Source organism: Ranitomeya imitator, chromosome 6 (assembly GCF_032444005.1).
Source record: "Ranitomeya imitator isolate aRanImi1 chromosome 6, aRanImi1.pri, whole genome shotgun sequence".
NCBI lineage: Eukaryota > Metazoa > Chordata > Amphibia > Anura > Dendrobatidae > Ranitomeya > Ranitomeya imitator.
The window spans coordinates 502,551,504-502,574,280 of NC_091287.1; the positions used below are offsets into that span (position 1 = coordinate 502,551,504).

General features: G+C 45.3%; 1 protein-coding gene across 9 annotated transcripts in view; it reads right to left on the reverse strand.

Moving 5' to 3' along the window:
• UBR5 (ubiquitin protein ligase E3 component n-recognin 5) overlaps window positions 1-22,777 on the reverse strand; it is a 110,623-nt gene that overhangs the window by 66,385 nt on the left and 21,461 nt on the right. For 6 of the 9 annotated variants that reach the window (XM_069731725.1, XM_069731723.1, XM_069731720.1 and 3 more), the window contains exons 2-19: window positions 19,400-19,444; window positions 18,758-18,839; window positions 18,585-18,661; window positions 16,081-16,200; window positions 14,221-14,410; window positions 12,369-12,528; window positions 12,000-12,149; window positions 10,671-10,882; window positions 9,968-10,084; window positions 9,706-9,816; window positions 9,049-9,203; window positions 7,877-7,994; window positions 7,553-7,737; window positions 6,698-6,807; window positions 5,074-5,186; window positions 4,835-4,978; window positions 4,634-4,745; window positions 3,896-4,050 (exon numbers count right to left, since the gene is read on the reverse strand). In XM_069731725.1, the coding sequence (XP_069587826.1) occupies window positions 3,896-4,050; window positions 4,634-4,745; window positions 4,835-4,978; window positions 5,074-5,186; window positions 6,698-6,807; window positions 7,553-7,737; window positions 7,877-7,994; window positions 9,049-9,203; window positions 9,706-9,816; window positions 9,968-10,084; window positions 10,671-10,882; window positions 12,000-12,149; window positions 12,369-12,528; window positions 14,221-14,410; window positions 16,081-16,200; window positions 18,585-18,661; window positions 18,758-18,839; window positions 19,400-19,444 (2,356 nt within the window). The remainder of the gene's footprint in view (window positions 1-3,895; window positions 4,051-4,633; window positions 4,746-4,834; window positions 4,979-5,073; window positions 5,187-6,697; window positions 6,808-7,552; window positions 7,738-7,876; window positions 7,995-9,048; window positions 9,204-9,705; window positions 9,817-9,967; window positions 10,085-10,670; window positions 10,883-11,999; window positions 12,150-12,368; window positions 12,529-14,220; window positions 14,411-16,080; window positions 16,201-18,584; window positions 18,662-18,757; window positions 18,840-19,399; window positions 19,445-22,777) is intronic. The other 3 variants (XM_069731726.1, XM_069731727.1, XM_069731722.1) reach the window with 2 other exon arrangements.

Sequence of the window (22,777 nt, forward strand, 5' to 3'; positions counted from 1 at the left end):
CATGGCACAGCCGTGGCATTAACCAATTGAATTTGGATGGGGTGACCCACCAGAAGGCAGTGGACCTGCTGTAGGACTACAGTTCGTATCTCGAGAGCAATGATCGGGAGAAGACTGGCATTGGTAGTTACGAATAAGCATTGAACCGGGAGAAAGGCCCTGGATGAAGGAGCTCAGAGACTAACGTCTGAAAGTCTGTTTGACTTGCTGAAAACGAGCGGAGTGAAGGAAACTGCTTCCATTGTCGTCACCATTTTTCCTCAGAACCCTCCTAGCAAATCGAATGAAATAAGGGGATGAGTGATCAAGTGCACGAGCTCCCTGTTGAAGGGCCATGACCTTGTCTCAAGGGAGAATTACCATCCTTCTGGAAGTGTGCAGGATCATCCTCAAAAAGGATATCTGCTGGGCTGGAAATGAGGAGAACTTGTCTAAGTTTAGCTGCCAGCCCAGGTGAGAGGGTATCGCAAGTGATATACGACTCAGCGTAGACTTGGAAGGGTGGCTAGACAGTCGACCAAACATGGCAGGACGACCACGCCTCTAGTGTGCAAGAGGAACATGACAGCCGCCATGAGCCTTGCGAACACTCTGGGTGCAGTAGCAAGGCCGAAGGACAAGGTCACGTTGTAGATAAACTTGGCACACAGACGAGCGGTGGATGCCGCGTCCAGCACAGCACAACACAGGCGCCCAGTGTAGCCGGCTATTTGTAGCTGCACCAGCCACAAGCAGAGGGATTAATCTCCTATTAGTACATCAGTCTATGAAATACTCTAAGAGAGGTACATTGATGAAGGTCTAACCTAAGACCGAAACATCAATATTGTATGTACTCTCTTTCAATTAAATCTCACTTTCATTTGACCACGTGTGTGCCAAGTTTATTTACAACATAAGTACGGTTTGGGCACCTACTTGTGCACCACAACTTATAGTAGTGCCTACGGCTATCTTCCACAAAAAAGGACAAGGTCACGACTTGAAAATGCTGTTCACAAATGGAAAAAACCCAATATATGGAGATAAAAAAAAATCTATATAAAAAAATGTATACAAGTATATAAAACAATAGTGAGAGAAACAATACATATGCATATATATGTGTGTATATACCTTTATTAAATTTAATTGGTACGATGGCCAGCAGTGTTCACAAAATCTATGTGCACCCAAAGCACATGTAATGAACGCCAGGCTCAAAGTAAAAAAATATATATATAATTAAATGTATAATACATACCTTTTGAGGTCCGTTCCTCCAAATACAGCGCACCCCGATGCGCGTTTCGGATACAAGCCTGGCGTTCATTACATGTGCTTTGGGTGCACATAGATTTTAATACTATGTGAACACTGCCAACTATAGAAGTTTTTGGCATATATATTTTCCTTGCACTTATTTGCAATTTTGCAAACACATTTATTTATATATTTTTTTATTGCACATGGTCATCTATATATATTTTTCTACATTTGATTGCACTTTGCTTGCTAACATTATCTTTTACACATATATATGCCCGAGCGCACATTTATATGCACTATTAGGCTACGTTCACATTAGCGTTTTGCGCGGTTGCGTCGGGCGCAGCCGCGGCGACGCATGCGTCATGTGCCCCTATATTTAACCAGCAGAAAGAAAAGTATCACTCCAGTTATGCACACCACGTATAAAAAATGAAAACATAATGTAGGAAAAAACACAAGATTTTATTGACACACAACATAATAAAACATACTTAAAAACAGAAAGGCAAGGCCCTGTCCATAACACTCAGTAAATACAGAGTACAATATATATAACCCATAATAAGCATACTGATAACCAATGCTATAAGCCTGCCTGTACCCTAGGACTAGATGCAGACCATACGTGGCCAGCTCACAGGACAAACTAACCAACCCAGGCGGATGTATACAAAATCCTAAGTGGCCAGTAAACACCCAAATAGTGCATTTAGCCCGAACGGCTCATGGGACAAAAATATCTACCCTAAGCCAGTAAGGCAACAGGATCCCAAAATAATAGTGGGAGAAAAAAAAAAAAAAAAAAAGCGCACTGGAACCGCCAGGAAAAACCTCAGAGCACTAGAAGAAGGGGTTACCGAAATGGTGACCAGAGCGGAGTCCGTGGGTAGCCAGGCAAGCAAGCAGGACAGGGACCAGAGCAGCCCCACGCGTATCGCCCTTCAAGAGAGGGCTTCGTCTGACGAAGCCCTCTCTTGAAGGGCGATACGCGTGGGGCTGCTCTGGTCCCTGTCCTGCTTGCTTGCCTGGCTACCCACGGACTCCGCTCTGGTCACCATTTCGGTAACCCCTTCTTCTAGTGCTCTGAGGTTTTTCCTGGCGGTTCCAGTGCTCTTTTTTTTTTTTTCTCCCACTATTATTTTGGGATCCTGTTGCCTTACTGGCTTAGGGTAGATATTTTTGTCCCATGAGCCGTTCGGGCTAAATGCACTATTTGGGTGTTTACTGGCCACTTAGGATTTTGTATACATCCGCCTGGGTTGGTTAGTTTGTCCTGTGAGCTGGCCACGTATGGTCTGCATCTAGTCCTAGGGTACAGGCAGGCTTATAGCATTGGTTATCAGTATGCTTATTATGGGTTATATATATTGTACTCTGTATTTACTGAGTGTTATGGACAGGGCCTTGCCTTTCTGTTTTTAAGTATGTTTTATTATGTTGTGTGTCAATAAAATCTTGTGTTTTTTCCTACATTATGTTTTCATTTTTTATACGTGGTGTGCATAACTGGAGTGATACTTTTCTTTCTGCTGGTTATATTTGGTCGTTTTGTCACTCGCTTGCACCCCGTATTTATGGATATATTTTTTTTTTTTTATATTAGGTTTATATGTTGGTAGTGCGCCCTATTTCATTGCTTATTCCAAAATGTGCCCCTATATTTAACATGGGGGCGCATGGACATGCGTTGTGCTGCGTTTTGCGACGCATGCGTGTTTTTTTTGCCGCAAGCGTGGGGCGCAGAAAACGCAGCAAGTTGCATTTTTTTTGCGTCCCAATTTCGGCAAAAAAGGACGCATGCGTCGCAAAACGCTGCGTTTTAGCGTGCATTTTTGTTTGCGTTGTGCATTGCGTCTCCGACGCAACATCGCACAACGCAAATGTGAACGTAGCCTAAGATTGCTATTGCGTTGGTCGCTTATTCTTATTTGCATACCCATATGCCCTGTATGCATGGTTATATATAGACATGGTTATTATATAGACCAGACCCATGTGCCTCCTACAGATTAAGCAAGAACTGGTTAGCTGAGCCAGCAGGAGGGTGTATACTGCAGAGGAGGAGCTGAGAGCCAGCAGGAGGGTGTATACTGCAGGGGAGGAGCCGAGAGCCAGCAGGAGGGTGTATACTGCAGAGGAGGAGCCGAGAGCCAGCAGGAGGGTGTATACTGCAGGGGAGGAGCCGAGAGCCAGCAGGAGGGTGTATACTGCAGGGGAGGAGCCGAGAGCCAGCAGGAGGGTGTATACTGCAGGGGAGGAGCCGAGAGCCAGCAGGAGGGTGTATACTGCAGGGGAGGAGCCGAGAGCCAGCAGGAGGGTGTATACTGCAGGGGAGGAGCCGAGAGCCAGCAGGAGGGTGTATACTGCAGGGGAGGAGCCGAGAGCCAGCAGGAGGGTGTATACTGCAGGGGAGGAGCGAACTTTCCTTGTATCACTTAGCCTCAGCAGCATACACCCACGGGCTGTGTCCCCCAATGAGGCAAAGGAGAAAATATCTTCACCACCTGATGAGCACGTCTATGTAGCACGTCTATGTAGCACATTACAGCTGAGTATAATTTTATGTACCGCTACAGAGCAATTTCAGCACAAAACAAAATTAAGCTTCTTTTTTTTTAACTTTTATACTAAGCATGGTACAGACCTGTCCGGCGGTGAAAATGGCCACATTTCTTTCATTCTGACCAAGAAAAGCAATGCTGCTAGTGGGGAAGTTGTTCTCCTGTTCTGCTTTTCCGGTGGCAAGGTCAAAAATGCAATATCGCACCCAAGTACCGGTCTTCAGGACAGCATGGACTCCTGCACACAGAAAAGGAGATGACACGGCAAATAGCCACAGAACAGTCCACAAAATACAGTGCATGAAGAGGACTTGTTGCCTCTTACAAATTTCAGTAACCACTTCATAAAACTTGTTCCAGACTTGTTATTTAAAGATATTCCCATCTTGCACATTTACAGCATATTCACAGGAGATGCCATAAGTGTATAGTACGTGCGAGTTTCCTCAATGGGATCAGCATCCATCTAGAGAACGGGACCATGTCACTGTCAGTGAAGTGGTGTGCATGTCTTGGAAAATGACCAAAATTCTTTAATCTAACGTGTGCCGTCATCAGTAACGTATGACAGCCATGGGCTGATGCACATTTTGTCTTAAGTTACGAAACCTCATGGCTTAAAATAACTTTGTCGAGGGGAGTTTGGCTATGATCAGTCTACGTCTCTTAAAGTTGTCAAAGCTGGAAGGAACTGGCATGAATACGCCAAAAATCACAAAATAATTCCCCACTATGCATTTGAGCTCTTGTTATCCAATCCAGCATCCACTGAGGAGGCCTTACAAATGGCAGTGTTAATAGAGCATTTCTTGTGACGCTACCTTTGGAATCCACATTGACAGCAAGGATCTCAGTTTTTTCAGGAATGCACAACTTTTTAGGAGTCCTTTGGAAACAATCAGGGACTTTTGGTGTTCCACCAGTCTTCACCACCTACAAGTTCCCAACAATAATTAACTTTTGCATTAGACATACATACTGTCTTGACAAGTGGGTGTGGGGTTGGGGGAAATATGCTGTACCTGAAGCTCATCGATCCTGAGAAGTCTGCAGTCTTGGAGTAGAGATGATGGGTCGGGATCACAGCCGGGGGTGCTTTGGTTGTTGGAATTATTTGACGTGCCAGGGAACTTTACAGCCACGTAAGCTCCATCAACTTTAAGCACCTAAACATTATACAAAAAAATAAAATAAAAAATTAAAGATCCATCTCAAAATGCACAGCGCCTGGACTGCAGGACAGTAATATTGCGTAATTAACCTTGCCAACAGGGACATTCTTGACATCTTCGACAAACACGACTTCTCTAAGAGACCACTGCTCCTCATTCACTTTTTCTTCCTCTTTAGGAGCTGGAGTAGATCGTCTACGTTCTTGCAAAAGGGGGAGAAAAAAAATAAAGTATATGTATATATACAAAAGTTTCTTTTAAAGAAACACTAATATATATATATATATATATATACACACACACACTAGATGGTGGCCCAATTCTAACACATCGGGTATTCTAGAATATGTATATAGAAGCCACATAGTATATAGCACAGGTCATGTAGTATATAGGAGTACTACGTGGCCTGTGGTATATACCATGTGGCTGCTATATACATACATATTGTAGAATACCCGATGCGTTAATATAGGCCACACAGTAAATAACACAGCCCACGTAGTATGTAACACTGCCCATGTAGTTTATAGCAGCCATTCAGTATATAACGCAGCCCACGCAGTATAGAACACAGCCCACATAGTATCTAACACTGGCCAGGTAGTATATAGCAGCCACGCGGTATCTAACAGCCCACGTAGTATTTAGCACTGTGGGCACCATATCCCTGTAAAAAAAAAAAAAAAATTAAAATAAAAATTAGTTACTCACCCGCCGGCAGGATCCAGCGACCCTCTGGCGATGCGCGTGCGGCTGCCGCCATCTTGCATTCCCAGTATGCATTGCGAAATTGCCCAGAAGACTTAGCGGTCTCACGAGACCGCAAAGTCTTCTGGGCAATTTCGCAATGCATCTCTGGGAACCGGAAGCTGGCGGCAGGCGCGAGCACGTCGGACTACGGAAGGTGAGAATAGCTGTTTTTTTTATTATTATTTAACATTAGATCTTTTTACTATTGATGCTGCATAGGCAGCATCAATAGTAAAAACTTGGTCGCACAGGGTTAATAGCGGCGGTAACGGAGTGAGTTACCCGCGGCAAAACGCGGTTCTTTACCGCTGGCATTAACCTTGTGTGAGCAGTGACTGGAGGGGAGTATGCGGGGGGAGTATGGAGCGGGCGCCGGGCTCTGACTGCAGGGGAGTAGGGAGGGACTAATCGGACTGTGGCCGTTGCTGATTAATCGTGGCAGCTGGCAAGACCAATCACATATATACATATATATATATATTTTTTTTTTTAATCAACTTGACTACCCCTTATGCCTTTTGGTCCAAAAGCAACAGCTAAACCGAGAAAAACGTCAGCTTTACTTATGGGTGGGGAGGGGACAGAATACGACATCTGAGGGGGTCCAGCTACACTCAATAGCTGCAGATAAAGTCTGACATCCCATTCCATGAATTTTAACCCACTCCGCGGCGTTCGTTTTAGTCACAGCGCTGGTTCAGTCACTGCTCTGAGAATACAGATTGGTGGCCATAATTGCTCCCCCGGCCCTAATACACAGTTAGTGTCAGTCAGTGCTGGGGAGAATAACGTTCATTTTCTCCTCACTGTATTCGGCTACGCTCAGGCACCAGCCACAATAACGCCATTAATCTGCAGATTAATTGCATTTTGTCTGGTGACAGGTTCGTTTTAAGGACACAGAGGAGATACACATAATGTTTAATAAACTCTGCAGTATGACAATCATCCCCGACTTACTATATGGCATTGAAGCGCTGCTTGCAATGGAAGATGCGTCACTACAGGTGGATGCAGGAGAAGGAGGAGGTCCCATTTCTGTTTTTACCGGCTCCTGTTTCATTTCAGGCCTTTAAACATCACAAAACAAGGATTAGCCTTTCTTCAGAATCATTAAAGGTTGGCAAAGTACTTTTAAAGTGCGGATTGTGCATCCTCAGGGTAGATCATTAATACCAGAGGGGTGAAACACTACACCAGTGTCGATCAGCTGCTCCCGGCCAAATGTGACCAGTTACGGAGCAGGGCACCGCACATCCACCCCTTTATTAATAAATAGGGGGAGGATCTGCCGTTTCTCTGCTGCGGTCACGATAGAGCTGATGGAGCTGTGTGGTTCCAAAACTAAGCACATCCAGCCGGAACTAGGAACACTTAATAGACGGTGGTGCTGGGTGTCGCACCTCCACCGATCAGGTACTGATGACCTATTGTAGAGATCGGACACCAATATATAAGTAACGGACAATCCTTTAAAGACAAGTGAACTTATGACCATAAATGAGCACCCAACTATATACAAGTCAATAGGCACTTGTTTATGGTACTGTTCACAAGGGCTAACAAAACTGGACATACAGATCGTATATCCTGATTACACAGGACTATGTGCTACCAGCAGCGATAAGCAGGTATAAATGATCCAGGCACCTTAGATCCTGACAGGAAGGCCATAAAGTGGTTATTGGTCACACTTATTTTAGATCAGACAGATATTTAGTAATAATTCCATGCAAGTTTGGCTCAATAAGGGAGGAAGAGATGGGGAAACACAAAAATTCCACCACTTATACAATTGGCTGTGCTTGTACTTACTTGGTCTCTATAGTTTTGCTGGTTTTCTCCAAGTTTTTTAGGCTCTCGGGTGAACGCAGTTGAAACCTGCAGCTGTCATTCATGTTCCACACAGACTCCATTAGAACCCCGACTTTTGGGATTCCAGCACTTACAGAAAAGGCCACGGCACCCGCATGATACAGAGGGTTATTTCTTAAGCAAACCTGTTAGAAAGATGCAGAAGTTAATATTGGTATCCAAAATGGAAGAAAAAGTTACTATATGAAAACACATGCAAAAAAAAAGTGTGGTTATTCACCGATTACCAATACGCCATACAGGTACGACAAGAAGAACTCTTACCTGGGTACCAACTGTTATATTTGGCATTGAAGAAATCCCAGCACTAGATTTGGGTTTTTTGTTTTTCGCTCTCGCTTTCTCAAGCATTTTTTTCCTCTGGCTAAAAGGAACAACCCCCCTGGAAAACAAAAAAGAAATAAAGGAATAGTTCTGCACACAATGTATCCAGCACGACTATACGCTTCACATGGCTGTTGGGCACATGATGGCCTCCATCTCTCCCAGATTGCTCCCGTGTGATCTATGAGAGCCCTGGCCAGACATCTCTCAGGGAACAAAACGATTGGCAATCCACAATCTGACATATCGGATCCCTGTCTCCCACCAACAAGCTGTCGGGGACCCCCATACATGTTAGACCGGCGGACTAAACCATCAATATCCGTGAAATCACCAGGAGACAACGTACAAAGTCTTCTAAACTAAAAAGACCAACTGAAAAAGGGCTTGCCCAACTCTACATAACACGTTGGTAATGGCCATAGGATGCTGCATAAATTAAGAAAGAAAAAAAAAAAAAGTTTAGTTTCTGGACCAACCACTTCTCAGCTCTCAGTCCGTGGCCCGCCTGGTGGCCTCTGATCACTGCAGCCTATGCATTTCCTCCCAAGTAGAAGAAACACTTCGCTTAGGCTAGGTTCACATTGCAATAACAGCAGCCTGCTCAACACATGCGGGCTGCTGTTAACGCAAGTGCTGACATGACAACGCACTAGCGCAGATAGAGATAGCAGATGCTGTATCTGCGCTAGCAGTGACGGACCCGGAAACGCTGCAGCCCGCATCCCAGGGTCCGTCACTCAATGACGGCACATCGCTAGCGCACGCACATTGTGGGCTTGCGCTAGCGATGCATTCGACATTGGACTCAATGGCGGCGTTAACGGACTACGCAACACTGCGTTATGCCGTGTTGTAACGTAGTCAGTCTAACGGTCACCTAAAAGGCAGTATGAACCCAGTCTTAGAAGTAAATGAACACTGCAGCTGATCAAATCAGTTGCAGCAGTGAAGAGATATTGCTTAGGTCACGAACGCAGCGGTAGCCACAAAGCCGACCTTAGGATAAGCACCAGTTCAGGAGATTTATACATACAGCACCCTGGGGCCATTAATAAGGCATTGTCCTGATGACCCCCTCATCGTGTTAATATGGCGACGGATCTACTCACCACCAGTAGAGGTTGTTTTCCAGCTGTGCACATGTGTAAAGCGCACAGCAGTGTAGTGATACAATCTTCTCTCCCTGCAGCTCTGGAAACACTTGGGCCGTATGTTCTAATTTTGAAGCAACAGAGCTTAGAGTCTCATCGACCCATGTGGCCACCTAACGCAAAAAATATATAAAATACAAACCAAAATGAAGACTCATGAAGATGGTGCGACACCCCAGTGAATAGCCTAATAAAAAGGCATCTTACAGATGACCGTGGAAAAGTACAATGGTCCTGGCCACAGACCCCCAAAAGGTTTACACGTCCCAGATCCTGCTAATACTTGTACTCCACAGGAGAGACATCAAAGCTAAGAACTTATCACCCCCACAGAGCATAATGGCATCAATTTGTCCCTTGTGTAGTGGAAAGGCTTGTAAATGGCCCGGCTAGACACATGGGAAGAATCACTGTTACGCCATCTAGTGGTTGGTAAATAAATCCTGTTGTGCATGTCACTGGAGCAGAGTGCAGTCTAACTACAAGAATCACTGATTTAGTCTTGTGGAAATTCAGCAAAAAGTTAGCGTTTGAGGCACAAAAAAAAAGTGTAAAGATTTCACCAAAACTTAAAAACACACAAAAAAATTATAAAATAAATAAATCAAGACCAACCTTATTGCTTTCTGTAGCAACCGTTGCGCGAATACTATTAGCAGAAAGTAGAACAATTTTCTCGCTTGTCAGACCCAGGAAAGCAATTCTTGGATGATGAAGCAATGGGTTCTAAGAGGGAAAAGAAAAAAAAAGTCAGTATTTCAAAACTATAGAAGATGTTGCACATACTTAAATTTTTTTTATTTTAGATTCATTTATTTATCAAAAGAGAAAAAAAAACAACTTAAAGTTACAGAAGTGGTGGAGAACGACGACAAACCTGTGGGTTCCTATACGGCTCCGACTCCAGCCATTTCCACTGACACAGCTCTCCTTTACTGCTCACTGCAACCAGCTCAGAATACAGAGCTCCAATGGCTATAAATTTAGTCCCATCCTTTGCACAAAATATGAAAAAATAAATAAATAAAATTTGTTAATAGACTGAAAAACCATCAGCATGTCAAATACAATCAGAAGTGAAGACAATACATATAGCTGTGCAATTACTTAAAGTAACCACCAGGGGGAGCCCAGTACATACAGTCCACACCCTGAACCTGTGCATTACCCACTCTCCCTGGGTTGGTGTCTCCACCACTGCCTCTTGATGGGGAGCAGCAGATCCCCCCTTTTAAGTAACTACGTGCTGGCCTACTGGTGACCGCAAGAGACTACCATGGCTCTATGTCCCTCAGTGAGGCGCCGAGAACACCCCTTATCAAAAATGGGCTACCCTAAACGGTTGAGCACTGTACTCGCCGTTTCCTCTCCTCCCTATAGACCCTGGATGGAGCTGCAGGACAAGCATGTGATCAATGCACAAAACCCAGCGATCAGTGGTAGAGGTCCCGAGTAACCTGCATGCACATCCATAACAGGAAACATGCTTTTTTTTCTGTGTTATAACCCCTTTAAGCACTAAGGCCTTTCTTAAGGGTGTCCATAGGCAGAGAATTTTTTCAAAAATTAAATAATGATACCTTTTCCGGCCACCATTGCAGATCTTCTCCGAGAGATACTGGGCTCAGTATAGGAGTGTTCTTCTTGTCCAGACTGGGCTCCCCTTCTTTACTGGTGGAGCCTCTTTCATTATCGAATGAGGCCCCATCAAGCCACCGCCTCTCGCGCAAGCGTAAGACTGACTCGCGTTCACGCAACAGCTCAGAGTCTCTTTCTAAGGGAAGAAGGAGAACTGGTATGCAATGGGGTCACACCAGTGGGATAAAAGTAAGCCAATCTCTATTTAAGACCCTTCTTATCTAGCAGCAACTTAAGCTTATGTATCGCTTCAAAGAAATGATCTCCATTACTACCATTTCTTGGTATTTAGGGTCATATGACTAGTGCCATTTTTTCACACACAGGAGTGGTTTGTGAGAGGACATGCTTCTCTGCTCAGGAGGAACATTAAAATAAAGGAAACCCACAATGATAAAGTAGCTCGACAAGCATGGTTTAGCCCTAAATGGGAGGTGTAATGCAACACTACTCGCCAGGAGGGTCATCGAGCATATTAAGGTTACTGGTGCAGAGTGCTTGTCAGTACGACTCCGTACTGGGCCAGTAATGACAAAACTGAGGATCAATTTCTAAAATGGTAGAGCCAAGAATCAAAGTATAATGTTATGAAAAATCACATGCAAGGTTGATTTCTTCATTGACCATTTTGCTAGTTAAGAAGTCAAAAGGGGTCGCTCTAAATATCAGATCAAGAGCAACTTAGCAACTAAGGCGCTGCCCGGCTTTAAAAATGGTATAAGTCTGTAGTCACTGGGTGAGTGCAGACCTGTGAATCTTCACATCGCTCCCTCCATGCACTATTAAGGTTCTCCTGTGCCAGGCATAACCGCAAGTTACGCGATTTGCATCTATACAGTCACATGCCGACTAGACGTGTGCAGCCTCGCTCAATGCAAGTGTGGCCAGACAAGTCTAGTCGGAATGTGGCACATCACATGACCACAGGCTCCCAGCAACACAATTCCCATAGCACATCGTTCACACACTGAAGAATCATGGGTCTGCAGTCACTAAGGCTGGACAACCCCTTTAACAGTTTGCTGTGAGGTCTAGTATAACATCAATAAAAAAAAAATAAAAAAAATAATTGAGGGGGTGGTGAACAATATTATATTAGTACGACAATTGCCTCTGTAGCCCACCCAGGAGGTTTACTGACTGCAAACAGGATCTGCCATTGGCCAACACGTTTAAAGAGTAAAAAAAAAAAAAAAAATCACAAGGGAATGCTAACGACTACGACATTAAACGTGGCTAATTTCTAAAAAAAGACAAAGGCACAGAATTACCTCTAGATGAGCCTATCCTGGAAAGTGAAGAGCGCCGAAAGGATGGATAACCAAAGTAGCTAATATCTTCTGAAAACATAGCATCAGCATCAATTATGACACTTGGGTGAGCAGAATGAATGTCAGCATCCAGCAGTGACATAAGATCCTCTACAAACACAAGGATCACAAGCCGTCATTAAGCAAAATTTAAAAAAAAAACAGAATGCCATGAGACATTTCACTACAGTCACTAACACCCAGAAACAAGGTCACAGACATGGACTCAGAACAAGACCACGTCGTATTTCATAGTCTAAGATTCGGCTTTAGGAAACAAGACCACCTCTAGACGCGAGTAATAGACAGGACATGCAAGTAAAAGCTAACCTCCAGGCAAGTAGGACTCGCTGGCCGTGTCGTCGCCATCATCTCCGTCTTCATCATCGCGGCTCAAGAGGTTGTTCACTGCCAGATTCACGTCAAGATTGGTCCTCTGGAGCTCCCTTATGATGACGCTTCGAGACTTGCCTTGGAGGACGACCTGGGCCTATAGTGGGCAAGAGAGAAATGGAATTCCACAGGAGAAAAGTTAGTCGTAAACCCAGAGGAATCCTCTGTCACTGCCTTTTTACTAGTCATAACAGTATGCGGAATATACACAAAAAAAAATATATATAAGTGAATCCAAATCAGATTCACCAAACTAAATGATTGCACACCTTGTACTGCAATTCTGTGTATTGGATATTTCTGCCCCTCTCCTGAAAGACACTGGGCTTAAAAGGATGGACACACAAGACCGATCATCTGTAGGCTAAGCCCACGAGGGTCCTCTCCTTTCTGTACCAGTCTGTCATTGTTAGCTTTTCTCATTTATTCATGACTGGAGTAAGATTTAGGCCGAGATCACATATGCGAGACACACGGCCGCGTCTCGCATGTTAATACCCGGCACTCAGGAGCGGCCGCATAGCAATACATGCAGCCGCACGCTCCGCTTCCGGGTGCCAAGTGCAGTGCCGGGTATTAACATGCGAGACTTGGCCATGTTTCTTGCATGTGCGATCCCGGCCTTATAGCGAGACGCGCCACTTTTCAGATGCGGCGGATTTATTAAGAAACCCCTTTCTCTTGATGAATTGGGATGTCTGACTCCAGCACGCCCCTTGAAGAACAGACCTTGATGAATCGGGGCCATGGTTTGCACAGTAAGAAAAGTGGATGAAGCTGTGACAGTCACCCCGGAACTGCATTACCCTCTCGGGGCATATGGACATCACAAAGGCAAATCCAAGTGGTGGATCTCTTCTATGGAGGCAGAAACGAGAACAGCTCTGTGCGAGAGGCGCCCATTCTGTCAGTCATGTCATCCTTGTATAGTATGTACCAGGACTTAAACCCTAGGAGAAGTAGGTGTTTGCAGGGGGTGCCAGGAGGACAATGAGGTGTGATTTGGGGACTGACTATTTTTAAGTAGTCATTCATGCTGTATGCAGCGACATAAACCTCACTGAATATTCTTCAGTCTCCTGGATCCTTCAAAAATTCATCAGCAGCGCAGTTAAGTTTTCACGACTGTCCCTTGTAGGCTTGCAGCAGACATTTCATGCTCCTACAGTGGTTGAGTCTCGCACAACCTTATCAGGTAAGGACATATACACACTTAATTGTTCTAGCTAACCCTCAAATAAGATCCTATTGTGCTTTTGGTTGCATTGCCAGCTTTTTATTTCTACTGAATACACCCATAGGCACTTGTGGAGCAAACAATTGCGAGGAAGGTGGTGGAATCCAGAACCGGTCCTATTTTTTTTTTTTTTTTTTAATTACTTGCATTAAAGCTACTAAAATACATTGCATCTATACTTGGTGCGTAAGAGATTCACAGGACCCGACCCATCGGCTGTGTCAGTAGTCTATGGTCGCTTGAGGGGAGCCCCGAGAACTGCCTCTTACCTGATGGCACCCTCAGCTCTCGATTAACCAGACTGGTGTAACATCGCATGCGTATCATGCCAAAACAATGACCCCGTGCCAGGCCAATTAATCACCACAGAAGCTGGCAGTGTCAGGTAAGAGGCGCTTCTGAGAGCTCCTGTCCAGCAGACAAATTACTGACGTGGATGATAATCGAGCCACAGAAGACAGTTTCACACCAACTCTACATGCCGCTATTTAATTACTGCAAAGAAAAAAAAAAGTAAATAACCATAAAGGAGATTGAGGTTAATGAAATGACCTGTGATATAAGTTCTTCAGGTATCACCGATGCTGGAATCACTGGTTGCGGCTGACTTCCCAGAAGTCCAGAGCCTCTGTCCCTCCCAGTACGAATGACCCGAGTCTGTCTACGAGAATCCCGAGCACCTGCAGACGACCGACCAGAGGATCCACCACCACTTCCACCCACACCGGAGCTCCAACGACTGCTAAAAGAGACAAAAAAAAAAATAAATAATATAAAGGCAAAGAACACACATGGATATTAATTTTATGTAACATCTAAATATAAAGCTTTGGTCTACACGGTTTCACATAAGCAAAAGGTCACATTACCCTACGGCCTGCAAGGAATGATACTCAATACTGTACTCTCAATCTATTCATCTATACCAGACCTGGGCAAGATGCGGCCCGCGGGCCGCATCCGGCCCGCCTGATGATTTTAAACGGCCCGCCCCCGGCACCGCTCGGCCAGCCGCCAGAGGCTTCCGAGCAGCCCATGATTAAGATGGCCGCCGGAGTGCGTTGGTCATTTGACTGCACCCTGCCATACCCACTGACTCCGCCCGCTGTCTGATGCGTTGATCATATGGGGTCCCATGTGATCTTGCATCGGCGGTCAGGGCGACGCTGGTGGGTGGGCGGGGTGGTGCTCACTGGCCGGCCCTGTACGTCACTCCAGCGCCACGCGGGATGTGCTGCGGTGAAAGTTGCTGGCTGGTGGTCTTCGGGTGAGTAGCCACACTGTCAGGGGTAGATGGGGTCCCCGTGTTGCTGGGGAGAGTGAGGGAGGATGCCTATGTAAATTATTCATCTGACCTAAAAGTGCAAGTTATTTCATAAGGGGGAGCGAAACGGCTCCCTGACTGACAAAGAAAACCGGATCGGGGACAGCGATCCACACACGCCCATGGCCGAGCCGGCCCTTCTGGCATTAGGTAGTGACAGGACTCCTGCATTTTCTAGTGGAGCCATGGAGAGGAGGCCAGCGGGGACGTGTGATGGGAAGACGAACGGTGCAGACCCGGGGAATGTACACGTCCATGTACTACCTAATGCCGAGGTGGACACGACACGGGTATGACGAGACACTAATCTGCAGCTGAAGCCTGTGCGTCTGGGGTCCATATCTGCTCCCAGGGAAATTCAACCAAAACAATCCTCAGAATCAGCAGAGAAACCAGCAAGCATCAATTTCCAGAGAGCCAGGGCCCAGTCCTGTAGGAAGCATGTGTGTTCTGGGCTGGGGGTGAGTGGCAGAGGTGGCATCTCTTATCTGTACTTATAAGAGACAGAGGATAATATAGGGGACACAGCCATATAGTGCAGCCACCGGATACCCACGGCGACACGGGGGTGCAGGATACACAGGGGTGCAGGATACACAGGGTGACATGGGGGTGAAAAATATCCAGAGAAACACAGGAGTGCAGGATACACAGGGAGACACAGGGGTGCAGGATGCACAGGGTGAAACGGTGCAGAATACACAGGATGACACAGGAGTGTTGAAAACACAGGGTGACACAATAATTGGGGGCTACATGGAGAATACTACCTAAAGTGGGGGAAAAGATAGCATATGTATACTACAGTATTGGGTAAAAATGAGTTCATTATATTAGTCCGGCCCTCTAAAACCTTCCCAATTTCTCATGCGGCCCCATGGCAAAATTAATTGCCCACCCCTGATCTATACAATCACCTGGACTACATTGAGAGGTGCCACATTTGTGGCCTACTTGGAAAAAGCTGTATTCATCCTCATTGGTTGCAGTTTCTCCTACGCACATTGAAAATACATATGTAACTTCCATTAAAATAAAAAAAGTATAGTTAAATAGATATTTTCAGCCTTAACCCTATTACTACTTACCCAAGGGTGTTGCCTGCCAGTCTGCCCAGAGTCTCTGAGCCAGACAAAAACCAGGGAGAATCACTAGTCCTGCCTGGCCTGGATGTCCTTCCTGCCCCTGAGCCACTGTTCAACTTTGAACTGAAAATAAAAGAGGTCACATCAGTCAAAAAGTAAAGAAAGCACCACCAGCTGGGACGTCAAGAAGCCTGGAACCCCAGGTACAAAGAAATGCTCCGGGACTTGGTCTGGCAAGAAACCAGCCTAAGCAACACCCTTGGGATCTTGCTGGGAGGATTACGCCCCATGTGGCACATTGGAAAACACCAATTCAGTGACCACACATTCACAGGCGCACAACTTATGGGTGCCTTATTAAGGTTTAACCCCTTACTGACCTCTGCTGTACTATTACTGCAGAGGTCGGGTCCCCTGCTTTGATGTGAGCTCCGGCGGTGAGCCCACCTCAAAGCCCGGACACGTCAGCTGTTTTGAACAGCTGACATGTGCACGCAATAGCGGCGGGTGAAATTGCAATTCACCCACCGCTATTTACTAGATAAATGCCGCTGTCAAATGCCGACAGCGGCATTTAACCGGCGCTTCCGGCCGGAAATGGCAACATCGCCGACCCCCGTCACATGATTGGGGGTCAGCGATGCGTCGGCATAACAACCAGAGTTCTCCTTGAGACCTCTATGGTTGCTGATGCTGGCTTGCTGTGAGCGCCACCCTGTGGTCGGCACTCATAGCAAGCCTGTAATTCAGCAACATAGGAGCGATCTTACGATCACTCCTATGTAGCAGAGCCGATCAGGCTATGCCAGCTTCTCGCCTCCCATGGAGGCTATTGAAGAATGGCAAAAGTAAAAAAAAAAAATTAAATCACCCCTTTTTCCTGCTGTGTTGCAGCCTGTTTATGATTGGACAACTCATACAGGGAGTTAAAAAAAAAAAAAAAAAAAAAAAACAATAAAGTTTTAATCAAGACTGCAGCAAGCAGGCCAGTGACATCCCTGGAATCGTTGTCGATGCCTCTACATCAGGCTTTTTAGGCTGCCGTCACACTCAGTATTTGGTCAGTATTTTACATCAGTATTTGTAAGCCAAAACCAGGGGTGGGTGATAAATACAGAAGTTGTGCATATGTTTCTATTATACTTTTCCTCTACTTGTTCCACTCCTGGTTTTGGCTCACAAATACTGATGTAAAATACTGACAAATACTGCTAGTGAGACGGCAGCCTTAGATTGTCACCCTTTTTTTTGCGGCCCTGACTCCCTTTAGGAGAGATTCAGTGCGAGCTGCACGAACCAATACTAAAGCACTGATGCTCCAGTAGCACCACACAGTTAGGTTTCCCCTTAAGAGGGTCTCTACTAATATTTTAGAAAGATCTAGTAACCGGCCAATATAAGGAACAGCCCAGTAAAAGACAACTGCCAAGATGCTTTCCCCAGTCCCAGATTTCAGCCCAGCGACAATCCAGGTTTAAACTTAAGCGACCTCTAAGGTTAATGAAAGTCATAACCAGCAGTGAGCAGGTGAGAAGCAGTGACCTTGCCCTGTGCAGGGACCCTGCATTTCTCCAGCCACAATCATTGCAAAACTGAGGATTAAGGCTTGGTTCCCATTGCGTTAATGGGAACGCGCTAACGGACAGCGTTGCACGGCGAAATTAATGCCGTGCAACGCGTCCGTTAGCGCGCCCATTCACGGCAATGGGAACGCGCAGCACTAGCGCGTGCCATGTTCGGCACGCGCTAGCGACGCGCCGGTGTTTCCTGGCGCGCCGCGGACGCTACTTGCAGCGTCCGAGGCGCGCCCGCGGTCCGTTCCCCGCTCTGGCAGATCGTGGATTTGCGCGAGCGGGGACGTTACCGCGACCCCGGGACGCGGCCCCGTTAAAAACATTGCGTTAGTGCAATCCGTTTAGCGCTAGCGGATTGCGCTAACGCAATGTGACCCTAGCCTTACCCTTTAAACCATGTAGCAAGTATTTGCTTGTTTGTTTTTTTGTTTTCTTTTTATCTCTGTCGACGTCATATGGGAGCTTTTTTTGTGTTGGATATGAGGCAAGAATAGGGTTTCTTTGTTTTTTTTCTTCATTCTTAATGTTTCACCCATTAGAGCCATGCAGTCGATAACTACATTTCAAAACCACAGCAATTCTCAGCAAGACACTTTTGAACCCAGCAAAACTCTGAAGCCTTAAGATCAGGTTTTGGTTTTTTTTTTTTCAAATTTCGTGATGGTACACGCCATGGGGCTAACGGTACAAGGTGACATTGAGCTAGGGTGTCACAATGCTTCTACCAGTAGCTAAAAACGGGACTAAAAAGCTGTACATGATATTGCAAAAAAAGAAATTTATATGTATCTGGGGAAATATTTAGCATAACTTGTATTTTATTTATCAAAATCCTTGCAGCCATTGACTAGCCGTCCTCACTGTATGCACACGTGTATCAGGAAGGCGGTCACCAGATACATTAACAAAAATAAATAAAAAACACCGTCTTACCCATCATTGTTTTCTGGTTTACTCAATTCTAGTCTGTCTGGTTGGACTAAAAAGCCAATTCTGCAGATTCTGCCATCCTAATGAGAAACAAAGGATCATTGAAAGTCATTAGAAAGAAGCGACTGCTGCAGTCAATCATATCAGGAGGAGGAAATACAGCGCTACCAGTGTACCTCCAGGAGGAAAGCCGCGTGGTTCGGTCCAACCACACATTGCTTTATAGTCGTCTGTTCCAGTACATTCAGAGGCGGGTGGCTGCACAGAAAACAGGGCAAAATGCATTAAATGGATTATACTTGAGCTTTATGATCATTGTGGGGGTTTTTTTGTCTGCAAGAGAGTCTATCTAGCAATAAAAAACATCAAATGTCCTGTGATCTGAGTTCAACCGCTCTGCAGGCAATAAAGTGGGTCAATATATTTCATTAAACACAGCTGTAAATGCAGATTCTCCACAAGGATTGATCCTTGTAAACCGACAAGATGGTTTATGGATCTAACCCGACACCGTAAGGCCGCTCACACCCTGTATGTAGCCGCTTGCCAACAGTGCACGAGGGCACATGGATGGACAGCATGAGATGATCTGGCGGTGGGGGTCATCGAGAGAAACTTACACAAGTTGCAACACAACCCGCCAGGCTTGTGTCCTCCCAACAGCAGGTGTCTGTGCTCCTCCCGGAAGTTTCCTCATCCTCGGACCACTCTCGATTCTCATCAACCACACCAACCAAAACATCTCGCTCACTCAGAGCTCAATAATTTGTCATAATTAGAGATAAAAGGTCCTGCTTGGCTTCAGTCTATACACTCACCTGCTTAAGTTGTATTTATTCAGTTTTTCAGAAACTTCTCTTAACCTTTATAAAAAAATAAATAAAAAAATATAAGTTTACTGCAGTATATGGGGAAGATAAACATGCATAATATCACTTTTTTTTATAAATAGCTTGTTCAGGATTTAGCCTTTAAATAGTGCAAAAAGGACTATGGACAACAAACAATGTAGAGGTTTTCTGTGGTTTTAAAGGCTCCTACACAGATGGATATCGGATGAACGATGCTTCGGCTACTGGCAGTCTCTGCCGTTCCTCTCATACATAGGAGTGATCTTCGGAAAGCGTGTGTTTTTGGTGAGAAAGCCAATAACAGACATCTATGCCAGCCAGCAGAGAACAAAGCGATGGGCAGTATGAAATTGGACATGGCCAAACATCTAGTCGGCCACCACCCCTGTACACACAGACTGTTGGCTTATCTCTGTATCAGCAGGCCCTGCACACATTAGCCAATGATTAGATTCACACAATTGTGAATTTTTACAGCCCTGTATAACGGATTGTTCTTTCATATCATCCACTTGGACTCCATGTTGTTCTGTCTTTCATTTCCTCATGTGATTTCAAAAACTTAAAAGTAGTAATCCACTACTTGGACATCATCTCATATCGCACGCTTAGCCCAGATAAAATACATTTTTACCCTCTTGCTGGCACTGTTCTCGTGGTGCCAGAACTCGTTCTCCTGGGGCTCCCGAGCTGTTGTGACACTGGCGCCCCATCACCGCTGGCGCCAAGAGAAGCCGCAGCCCGGACTTGCTCTTCATCTTCGATTTGTCTGAAGGCGGAAACACCAACGCCAGCACTGATTGGGCACCAGCATCACAATAACAGCACGAGGGTCCTGGGACCGCGAGTGTCGACACCATGGGAACAGCTCCGGCAGAATTTTTTTATTTATTTTTTTTTTAATGGGGAGTCGAACATTTTGATCAAGAAGGGGGGGTTGTCCTAGTAGTGGACAACCCCTTTAAGCAGGTAGACTATTACTTTATCCATTTTCTCTTAACAGAAAACTGATCCCCATAAACTTTAATGGCCAACTCCAGTCTGCAAACTGATGAGAATAGGAGAGGCACGGAGTGTCACAGATCGGTGTTCAAACAGATGTGTCTATGGACTTATGAAACTATCAGTCCAAATGCCATCCACAGTACTACAGGTAAACGTATGCAGCCTGAAGGGCGCAGTCAGACGGACTGCCCGACACCGCTCCGGACCCCAGCTCAATAGAAATACAAGACAGTCACCAGGGCTGTGGCATTGGCAAGTCAAACCTCCGACTCCATAGCCCTGCCTCACTACTGAGCAGGCACAAAGTGCAGCATGGAATCAACCAAAAGCCAAGATCAGGAACAGAACAGAAATTTATAGGACATTTTATCAATTCTTACGAAAAAAAAAAAAAAAAAAAAATCTACAACACATCCTGTATTGTACTACTGTACCCAATGATATATTTTAGGAGTCGGTTTATTTTATACCGACAGACTCTACAGCCCTGGCTGTCATGCTCCGATCAGGAGAGCCGTTGGGACAGTCCGTGCACTGTTGCGATCGGATGTGTTTTACGCCCGTCTGACTGTGCCCCTAGTCAGATTCCCGACAAGTTAAAGGATCAGATTCTTATTAGCAACATCAAATTCTCCCTGCTGCAGTCAGGAGCCTACCAAGTTGTCTGCATACGACACATGACTAGCGGGCATCTAGCGGAGAATTTCTATGTATACCATTCTATTTAAACATTTTACCAAAAATACAAGAGTCTCTTGTGAGCCTTCCCTCCATCAAGATTATTGGGATCTCATCTAATTTTCTGGTGCTGTATAACAAATCTGCACAATGTGCATTCACACTTAAAAGAAGGACAGTCACTTTCTCGGAGTTAAATGCCTGGTAAATTGCCCTCACTTCCCCCAATTCTGCCATGCTCTTCTGCTTTGCATTGCTCCTTTGCAGAGATATTCACACTTGTTGCTTTTAGAGCGCAGTATGTGAAGTTTCTGCTTGCAAACCAACTGGCCATTTCTTCACAGACTTCTCTGGGGTGTCGGCTTTCATAGCTCGACTGCTGATCACTCTGGACACTGACAGTAAGTGAAAATCTCTGCAATGAAGTGAGGCAGAGCAAAGAACGGAAGGGTTGCAGAATCAAGGGAGCTTAAGGATTTTTAGAAAGAATTTAACTCCACTTTTGAGAAAGTCACAGGCCCTCATTAAAGTGAGGGACAGTGACTGCACATGAGGGGGGTCATGTTTTCTTAACTGATAATGGAGCAACTGTTTGTTTTCAGGGAATTCTTTGTCTTTCACAAGTGCAGATGTTTGAGAAAACAAAAAGCAGATCAGTCCAATATCACATTAGTACCATGCACAGCTCAGCGTTTTAACAGCAAAATGTGCTAACAATATTTACAAGGCTCCAGTGTATTTTCACATGTGTATTACTATTCTACTACAGTAATGGAGGCGTACAGTACAAACCCCATGGGGGACACTTCCGCCTGTACACACCGCAGCACATCTCATTTTACATGTTACACTGTGCATACAGACCACTATACCATCCTAGTCCGTCCAGAGGAATGCTTACTGGAAAAAGGTGGGTAGAATAGCTCTTCTCTAGTAGGAAACAACGTCACAAGTGAGGACTGGAGACGACAGCTTTACAATTTAGCATTGGGAGCCCAAAAAAGCAGTTTCCATGAGTTCCCGAACATATTAAAAGGGTGCTCTCATCTCAGGCGTTAATGGCTACAACAAGAATAACTCCACCCAGCTACACTGCAGAGACAGGCGACTTCTGTAACTCCCATAGAAATGATCAGGAAAAACAGCCCCCCGCCACCATCTATCGGAACAGCAGGGGGGTAACAATACACCGTAGATGAAGTTTATGAAATGTGTAAGGATCCCCTTAAATGCTGCTGCGTTAGGTCTGCTACTAAGAATGTGAAATGCACACTTCATTGCTGGCTACTCTTGAGCATAGGAAGTACGGTAGGTATATGGCCAACACGAGGCCAGTCGGGATGGGAAGAGGTGACCGTTCACCATATGGACCCACAGCAGGGAAAAAAAAAAAAAACAGTATACTTTTTTTGGTGACAGTCTTATAGAAGCACTGCCTGCAACCCCATCCTACACCTTGAAATAGTATATAGCTGCACATCAGCCGGACAGGGGACACGTGTGTGCATATGGCAAATGGGGGCTTATGGAAACACAGGGAACCTGCCACATTACTGCCTGCAGATCAGACTGCATGTACACGGTATAAAGCAGCCAAGAATGAGAGATAGATATACATTTGTTATCAAAGGTTCAGTATAACTAGAAATTTATTCATTGAAA